This window comes from Pteropus alecto, unplaced genomic scaffold, assembly GCF_000325575.1.
Source record: "Pteropus alecto unplaced genomic scaffold, ASM32557v1 scaffold74, whole genome shotgun sequence".
NCBI classification, from domain to species: Eukaryota; Metazoa; Chordata; class Mammalia; order Chiroptera; family Pteropodidae; genus Pteropus; species Pteropus alecto.
Genome location: NW_006436291.1, coordinates 5559769 through 5569588, shown reverse-complemented (window position 1 = coordinate 5569588; position 9820 = coordinate 5559769). Strand labels below are relative to the sequence as shown.

At 44.0% G+C, this 9820-nt stretch overlaps 1 protein-coding gene across 1 annotated transcript in view; it reads right to left on the bottom strand.

The window, feature by feature from the left end:
• Window positions 1-3685: 3685 nt before the first annotated feature.
• Window positions 3686-9820, bottom strand: part of OAT (ornithine aminotransferase) — a 17057-nt gene continuing 10922 nt past the window's right edge. The window contains exons 7-12 of the mRNA XM_006912872.3: window positions 8846-8973; window positions 8142-8264; window positions 7222-7350; window positions 6342-6455; window positions 5479-5623; window positions 3686-4356 (exon numbers count right to left, since the gene is read on the bottom strand). Of these exons, the coding sequence (XP_006912934.1) occupies window positions 4196-4356; window positions 5479-5623; window positions 6342-6455; window positions 7222-7350; window positions 8142-8264; window positions 8846-8973 (800 nt within the window). The 3' untranslated portion in view covers window positions 3686-4195. The remainder of the gene's footprint in view (window positions 4357-5478; window positions 5624-6341; window positions 6456-7221; window positions 7351-8141; window positions 8265-8845; window positions 8974-9820) is intronic.

The window sequence follows — 9820 nt, the reverse complement described above, 5'->3', positions numbered from 1 at the left end:
CACCCCTCTCCACCCTGAACAGACCCCGCCCCCAGGTGCGGGATGGGGGGCACCCCCAGGCCCCGCCCTGCCCTCCATTCCCCTCTCCCCCGCACCTCCGTGCAGGCCCCGCCCCGTCCAAGCCCAGGGTCTCAGAAGCAAAGCTTTGACGACAGCGCCCCCTGCTGTCCAGAATTGCCCTGGGCCCTGCGCAGACGAGCGGCTCTGGCAAAACCCCAAGGGCCTGGTTTTGCTGAGATGCTGAGGGTGATGGATCTTAGAGACCAAGGGGCAACTGTCCTCCTCCCAGAGCAGAAGCCTCCCTCTGCAGATGTGGCCTCCTATATCTGAGGAACTGACTTTGCGGGAAACTGAGTCACAAGAGGATCTTAAAACCCGAGACGGAGCATGGGAACCTCACAGAACACAGTGGCTGTTTTCCGGTCGTCTCTGCAGTCTTCTGCGAGAGTCCTGGGCCCTGGCTCCTCTGTGGAGTGAGAGCCACTCGAACCCAGTGCCCTCTGGCTGGGGCTCGGGCTCACCTGACTCAGTTGGAGTCAGACTGGGAACCCATCTCATGGGACCAACTCGGCCAGGACCACTCTAAGAAATACTGGCTTAATCCCCACTCGTTTCATAAAGGGCAGGTAGTGACTTACCTAGGGTCACACAGCTCCTCGGAGCAAAAATGAAAGTCTGAGAGCGCAACTGCCACCCCCACCCCCATCACACAGTCAGAGAAACCAGGAAGCCGTCACCAGCTTCCATCCCAGCTCTGCCACCACTGGCTCTGTACATGTGGCATGTCCCTTCTCCTCTCTGAGGAGAACAGGAAATGATCAGCAATAGACCCTCCATGATCCTAGAATTCCTGGGGCAGATGCAGACCTTCGCCCAGGTCACCTCTGCAGTCGTGCAGCTTTCGGTGCTATTTGCTTATTTTTTAATTGCTCCCAGGAGTAATTACTTCCAGGTCATTATTAAATACATGGCTGGGCACTCAGGAGCCACTAAAATACTTTCTGATTTAAAAAAACAAATGTAGAAGAGATTGGGGACCGGTGGATCTTACTAGTAACCTTCACTTGCCCTCAGCAGGCCACCAAGATCAGAAGGCACCCAGACCCTCCACCGCCCATTTATACAGGAGCCAGAGCCACAAACAGTCCTACTGAACAGGCTGCTTTGACCAGGTTCTGCCTTACTCCCACGTATCTTTAGCTACCATCTGCTCTGTGCTTAAGTATTGTGATACAAATTATAAAACCCATATGAGCTCAGATGTTTCATTAACAATTTAAGAGACTGGACCGAGGCATAGGAGGCGAATCTCATTTGCAAGTTAATCAAAAGAAAGGCTAGGGAGCTAATAAAACTCCTGAGCCATTAAATGCACACGGAACAGTAGAGTAAGTACCAAAATATATTTTAGAGTTTTTCCTAAACTGACTAAGCTGCTTTTGTGTATATGTGTATTATTCATTTGAATGGCCCCTGCTGGTATTTTTTAAAATCCATCCCTCAAGTTAGAACCAAATTGGAATGCTTTTACAACCGGAGCCTCTCAGCCATGCTCAAGACAAATGCAGGAGCAGTCCTCCTCGCCCGCCTCCAGACCCTGGGGCAGCTGAGACTACCTCCTGCCTCCCCCACCCTACCCCCAAGCCCTGTCCAGCCCACCCAGGGCTCCAGGGCTCCACCGCTTACTATTTCAATAACCTAAGGCAACTTTCTAAGACTTGGTTTCCTCATCTGTGAAATGGGATGTGACATTCCAGTTTGCCATGTGTCATAAAATGTCTAGCTCCTGCAGACATTTAAATCAGAAACAGAATCCAGACCAATAAGCTATTGGTATGAGAAGACCCTCCTGTAACTACCAGCAATGCTGCTAAGAGGTGACTGAGGTGACTCAGAACCTGGGGGAGACAGGGAGCAACAAGGCACTACTAAATTTAAAAGTTCATTCTTTTGACATAGCAATCCACCTCTAGGGACCTACTCCACAGAAACACTCAAACTACTACTGTACAGATACCAACACAAAGTCATCACAAGCTTTGTTTAATGAATGAATAATGGAAATGATCCAAGTGCCCCAATTTGATGTTATACTATACCCAATATGATGAAATACTAGTCATCAGAGAATGAGATGAGCTTACAATTACTGATACAGAAAAGCATACCAGGGTCTCCTGGGAGGTACCCAGCTCAGGCCAAGTTCAGATCCAGCCAATGCTCTGCCTGGGGCCACCTAGCATGAGGCACCAAGCAATCTGCAGATGACTGCCATCCACATTGGCCTTGGAGGTACCTCAAGAGGCCAAGCCATGAACCAAGGCTAGCTGCTGCTAGCTTGGGGTTGCTTTGCAAGAAATACAGGACACACTGAGGCCAGATGCTTTTTTGGGGTTAGTGAACCTTTGAGAGATTTTAGGAAAGTCCACTGTATGAGCCAAGGCAGGCCCTTTGAATGGAAAAACCACTGGAAGCGACTCGGGCGGGCCTGCGAGTTGGGAGGGCGCCGGGCTTACTGTGTCGGCCAGGTTGATGGAAACTCAGCATGGTGGCCACCTGCATCTGCTGCTCGGTGAAGGAGGGCCCAACAAAGGAACAGTGGCCTCCACCAGCACTTGTCAGGAAAAAGCTGCCCCTCCGGCCCTCATCCTAAAGCCAGACAATTGAGTTCCTCCCTGTATGTCCCTGGTGCCTTTCAATCTGTGACCCCAGCGCTGGAGCTCAGAGCAAGCAACTCCGTCAGTAATTCTATGCACAAGCCCTCCAAGATGAACAACCAGGACCTTCACAGTCCTCCACCCCACTCGGCCACAGTCTCCACTGATTTTCACATCCAAGTGGGGACTCCTCTTGCCGGCATCAGAACCCTGGGCTGGGGAGCCAGGCATGAGGTGGGACCCTTAGCTCTTCCAGGGGACGCCCCCAGTCGAAATATCCCTACCAATTTTCAACCACCACACGCAGCCCATTCCATGTCTCCATCCCTCCTACCAGTCTCGAGGTGGCCTCTTCTGTGTGTCCCCAGTTTGAACATCTGTTCAGCTAGACTTCAGGTGATTGTCAATGATGGTTGTTCTGTAGTTTAGTTGCGCTGGAGCTCAGAGCAAGCAACTCCGTCAGTAATTCTATGCACAAGCCCTCCAAGATGAACAACCAGGACCTTCACAGTCCTCCACCCCACTCGGCCACAGTCTCCACTGATTTTCACATCCAAGTGGGGACTCCTCTTGCCGGCATCAGAACCCTGGGCTGGGGAGCCAGGCATGAGGTGGGACCCTTAGCTCTTCCAGGGGACGCCCCCAGTCGAAATATCCCTACCAATTTTCAACCACCACACGCAGCCCATTCCATGTCTCCATCCCTCCTACCAGTCTCGAGGTGGCCTCTTCTGTGTGTCCCCAGTTTGAACATCTGTTCAGCTAGACTTCAGGTGATTGTCAATGATGGTTGTTCTGTAGTTTAGTTGTAATTCTGATGTGGTCGTGAGAGGAGGCAAGCACGGTGTTTACTTACTCCGCCATCTTGACCGGAAATTCCAGCAAAACAGACATTTTTAATATAAGCTTTATTTTGAAGTTTTAAAAAACTGAAAATATATTTTATAAGTTATATCAGCGCTTAAAAAATAATTTGGGAATGTTAAATATTAATTATTAATTCAAAATAATGACACTCATGGAATATATTCTGATGTTGGCCAATATGAAGTTTATTTAAATCTAGTGTTTTATATAAGCTTAACCTTCCTAAAATTCAATGATTATAATTCAGCTTCATAAGGTTAAAGAAGTCTTTTATGTAAAACCCCATATAACTTTTTCAAATATAAAACATTTACACCAGAAATTATAAAAACATATATAAGTTATATGGGGCTTGATTGTAAGGCTGCCTACAGACAGACAAATAGATGCATTTCACTTCAGAAAGTACACAAGTACACAAAAACAATCGAATATAGATGTCATTACATTCTCTTACAGTTATGTTAAATGGCATACTGCACGATTATAAATGTCACTCTATTATGTATGAACTGAAAAATATGTATATTAAAAAATAAGTCCTTGAAGACACAGGGAGTGGAATGTGCCTGCATCACACACAAAAATGCAGAAGCTTTTTACAGGACTTCAAGGAACTGTCTGCCTGTCTCCAGCTGACTCACAGGCACCGCCGAAAACAGTCGCAACCCTCAGAAAGACAAGATGGTCTTGTTAATGATTTCCATGGACTCCCGAACCTCGTCTTCCTTGATCACAAGCGGAGGTGCAAACCTGATAATGTCGCCGTGGGTTGGCTTGGCCAGAAGTCCATTATCTCGAAGTCGCAGACACACCTTCCAAGCATCGTAATCTAAGAAAAAAAAAATGGTCAAACATGTATGTTGATCAAAGATAAATGTTTAAACATCCCCTGCAGGATGCCTGGGTAAGTGCGGCCTGGCAAATAAAATTCCCACAACCCACTCAAGAAAGACAGCTTGGAGCTGCGAGCTTGCTTTGTTCTGTTCTTAAAAAGGAAATTCCTTGTCGGCAAGTGCATAACTAGGTTTGAATGGTGTGATCAGATATACGGTTTTTGTTAGTTTTTCATAAATGAAAAAGCAAAAAAATTATGTGCTAAGGCTGCTGTATTAGTTACATCAGGAACCAAGGCAAAAAGAATCTGGGTACGATACAGATAATTAACTGGCACAGAATGAGCAATGCTCAAAACCCAGTGAATACTACACGCTCCTAAAACGGATTTGCTTCCTTAGCTTGTGGGACCAAACTCTCTCCCTCTGAGAGCACGGTTCTCAACCCTGGCTGCACGCTGGAGTCACTCGATGTCTGGGCTCACCACAGGCCCACCAAATCAGAACGTTTGGGCTGAGGCTAGGCTTGGATTGACTTTTCAAAAAGCTCCCCGGGTGACTTTAAAATGCAACCAAGGTTAGAATCACTGCTTCAAAAGAAAGGGTTATCACAAGAAAATCCGGCAAGGAATGGTTAAGGGTTACAAACAACGTACTGAAACGCCAAACACGCAATCAAGAGGCAACTCGGGTTATGTTATCATCGTCGGCACGATTCATAATATTATTACTATTGCTCCTATGACCTCGGCTGATAAGCAAAAGGTTACAGCGAGGGAGCAAAGGAAAGCAAAGAGGAAACCTTTACAAAAAAGTGCTCTGAAGGCTTATAAACAGAAACTAACTTTAAACCTCTAAGTTCTGCATAACTAACCTAGGAAAAATAACAAATAATCTAAAGGAACAAAAACAGGTCAAATTAGATGTCCTTTCATGTAGGAAAGAGCTATATTTTCAAGACTATTAAATAAATCAGATGATACTCAGCCTAAAAGACTTGGTCAACAAACAGGTCAGTCAGCAGTTTCAGAGGAACTCAACAACCAGATAAAATGCCAAATGGCTTTTAGCTCTTCCTATGAAAATAATATCTTGAGGAAAATATTTTATCTCCATACCTTTGGTTTCTCTAATAACAATAGCGTTTAATAATCCTTTCCCTCTTACAGCAGTTACGATATCAGATGGTAGCTTCATGAGTTCGTTTCTCAAGATGGTACCCATTTTATCTGCATTTTCAACAAGGTTTTCTTCTTCCAAAACCTATGTTTAAGAAGAAATTACATAAATGTTAAGATTGCCTTTTTTCATATTGTTCTTTGGAGGGGAATGTGGAAAACACACAGAGGAAGAACGTGATTAGATAAAGCCAAAGTAACTTTAATCTCTAATTAAACACACACTAGCTCAGAGAGAACTTTGCTTTAGTCACAAATCCATTATCAATTTGATTTTACGGCAAAATAAGGATTAAAATTTCTTAAATGCCACTGATAGAGTTTATTAGCTGACTAAATCAATGGACTAAATATAGTTTAATTTTTTTAACTGCAATAGAGTTTCCTTTTTTTTCCCCCTAAATAGCCCATCCTTAGAGACTATATAATTTTATGCCTTTGGTAGGCACTTAAGGAATAAGTCTAAAAATGTTCAAATACACACTTAAAAAAAAAAGCAAAAACACCGGTGTGTGCTAAGCCAGAGGCACGACAGGCCAGGCCTGATCACAGAGTGAGCTGTAGAAGGGCCATCCAGTGCCCACAGGCCAAAACTCAGGAAGCCTACAGAGGGCCCCTGTCTATTAGGCCAAGGTTAAATTACTTTTTGAGAATGCCCTGCCCCTAAAACCTTTCCTCTGTAATTCATAGTCTATAAAACTTGACGATCTGCTTACATTTCTCATTACACCAGGGGGCTCAAATTTACAAGTCACATCAGCTACCTAAAGGAACGGATACTGTACAGCGGTGCCAGTTTTTACCTCGAGGGCTGCCATGGCCACTCGGCAGCCCAGCGGGTTGCCACCAAACGTTGACCCATGCTCCCCTGGTTTGATGGTCAGCATTATTTCATCATCACACAGTACTGCGGACACCTGGAAGACCGAGAATTAAGGGCCAACTCAATCAGCCTCCGACCAACTATTCTGATTCTTAGCAGGAACACAAACATTTATGAAGCTGATATTAAACTTGAAGTGAGGCTTCAACAAACACGAGCCACGTCTGCCACATCGACTACCCGTGCCAAACTAAGTAATATCCTAACACGTTACCCTAAGCCTATCGGGAACACTTCAATGGCACAGAGCGATAGCATTTTGGAATTAAGACTCAAGCTGCTTCTACAGTATGATTTAGAACTCTTTCCACGTTAAAGGTGAAATGCCTTGTTTAACTGCTGAGAAGGTGACGTTCCACACTAAACCCCGGAGCCCTTGAACTAGCATGCAGATTGAGAAGCAAACTCAAGAACAGAACTATCGCGAAACACTAACGTTTCCTAATCTCTACATGAATCAGTCATGGTTTCGAATAATTAGTAATACTATATTTCTGGACAATGGGAAGAAGCTCAGAGTTTACAGGAATACTTCTGGGGTAAAACCTTTCCATCCAAAACAAATGCTACAATAAATAAATTTTTTAAAAAAATGCTGTGGCAAATTCCAAGGGACACTCAGTTCTTCAGTTAAAATTAACTGGGTGGGTCACCCCACGGGGCTGACGTTGTTATACACATTCCAGGCGACCTACAGAACACTACGTAAAACCAAACCACAAGAAAGGCACTGTTGTCACACCAGCTGATGTAAAAACATCTTAAGGATGTATTTCAGGAGAGGATACCATTCAACTTACAGGGTATAAGCCACCAGAAAGCGCCTTTCCAAGAAGGACTATATCAGGTCTGACATTTTCATGATCGACGGCCAGCCATTTACCAGTTCTGGCCAATCCTGTCTGTATTTCATCAGCAATAAACAGAACCTATTGGAAAATGATATAATAGCATTAATTAGCAATTTTGTTTCCATAGGGAAAACAGCGATCTTTATTTTACTTTTCCCTCACAGTAGTGTTATCTGGCATTCCCTCAGATTTGTGTAAATGTTTTAATTATCCATGTAATTTCAATACTGTTCTGTGAAAACCCTGTCACGCCAATTATCTCCTGCGTCAGGCCACTGTCCCCCAGAGGCCCACTCTGCGCTGTCCTACAAAGTGGACAGGTGCGTATGCAAAGTGAGGGGCTGTGGGGTTTTTCTGGATGTAACTACCCTCTGGAAACAAGTTACTTCACTTGTTTATTCCACAAACATCTATTAAACATTTACTTCTTATTAAATATTTAGCAGCTTGGTGGGAAGAGGAGGAAAGAACGTAAATGCTGGAGCACAGGGGTACGATAAAGGGTTTGGGAGGGCGCAAAGAACAGGCTGCCAGAGAGGGGAGATGGAGCACGGTGGGGACAGGGAGACAGGGAGTCTGCAGCTCTGCCAGGACCCAGGGTCTGGCCAGTTTCCAGAGCCAATAAAAGTCGGCTTCTTACTTGAAAGTAATTTAAAGATACATATATAGATAGATAGATAGATGATTAGATAGATATAGATAGATGATTGATAGACAGACAGACAAGATAGTCGGCTTCTGTGCACGCTGATGATAGCACTAGAAAGTTCTGAAGCTCTAAGAATGGCGACAAGGGGGCAAGGTTAGGTAGTGTTTGCATTTATCCCACGAGCAGGACAGAGGTACGGGCAGGTGAGAACAGGGGCCACCTGGTGCCGGGTGCAGAGCTCACGGATGCCTGTCAGGTAGCCCGGGTCTGGCACAATGACGCCCGCTTCGCCCTGAACGGGCTCCACCATGAATGCGGCGATGTTCGGGTCCTGGAGAACACGCTACAGAAAGGTGTGAAAGCGTGTTAGTAACCTCCTTTCCAGCCTATTTGGAAATCTGAAATCACAAAATTTTCCTAATAATATAAAGTATATAAATTAAGTTTTCGCACTAAATTATATTGACTTCAAAGTATAACATTTCTGACTAACAGTCAATTTACCAAAAGCTCTACGTACTTCAGCTTTAAGCTACTCTATCCTGCATTTTCTTATAGCCAAATGTACTGTAACTAAAAGTTAAAGAAAATGACGTTTTAAAAAGCCATTTTAAGTGAATCTTTCTATTTTGCAAGTTATTTTAAAAGCTATCTGAAAACTGAGTAATTTTATCTAGTAAAGTAATTAAACAGGCACTAACCAAGTTATTACTTATACAGGACACAAATCTAAAACAGTCAGCTGGTTATGAGGATTAGACCACGGAGGCCAGTCTGTCCATGTTGGAAACTAATTGACTGAGACCAGTCTGAAATCTCAGCCTTAGATTAGATTTTCATTAAAGTCACACACCTATTTTCAATTCATGTATTCAACACATTCCTATTTACTATGAGCTAGAGCACGTGATGTCAGTTAAGTACCTCAAGAGCGGGCAGATCATTATATGGAATGATTTCAAAACCTGGCATAAATGGTCCAAAACCTTCGTAACTGTTTGGGTCTGTGGAACTGGAGATAGCAGACATAGTTCTACCCCAAAAGTTTCCAGCTAGAACAGAAAAATAAAATACACAGTGATTATTCCAAACAAACCCCAAATTTAATAAGCACAGTCCCCCCCGCAAAAGAGTCTGACTTTTGAAAAACTAAGAGTTTCCTTTAGAGGGACTCCGGTGAGCATCTATTTATTAAAACAAAATCTGCTACCAAACACCAGGGCTCACGACCACCAAGGTCTGGCCTTGCAGTCACTATTTCAGACACTTCTCTACCGAACTCCTAACTGGGATACACAGTCTGAGAATAGATACTTGTCCTTCCTTTCAATAATCCTGGACACTAACAACTGAGGCGTTCAGCGCAGGTTTTTCTAGAGATACTGCATCTATGTAAGTGATATGAGAAAGAGACTATCCTTCACAGAGAATGAGCGGTTTTCTTTTTTAAAAAATCCAGTACTCCAGGCTAACTGTTCTACAGAATGAATTTTAAATTTTACTTGGAGAAAATAGCCTCGGGCAAGCCAAACATTTTCAGTTTTGCCTTCCTTGCTATTATAATCTCTTGTGCTCAACGACAGACATCTGTCTCTTCACAGGAACATTTTTAACCCATAAATTTATTTCATTCATAAATCTGAGTGAGGACCTACTGTATGGCAGGCACTGTCCTAGGTGTTGGGCACAGAATGGTGATCACGACTAGCCAGCTCCCCGCCTTCAAGGAGCTTCTGCTTTAAGAGGAGAAACTCCGGAACGTAAAGCAGATACATGAGATCATTTCAACTGGATTAAATTCAAGGAAGGAAAATCACAATGTAGAATAATAGAGACTCGGGGGGTTCTTCTGCTTTTTTTTTTTTTTTTTTAATATTATTTTCCCCAGCACAGCCTACA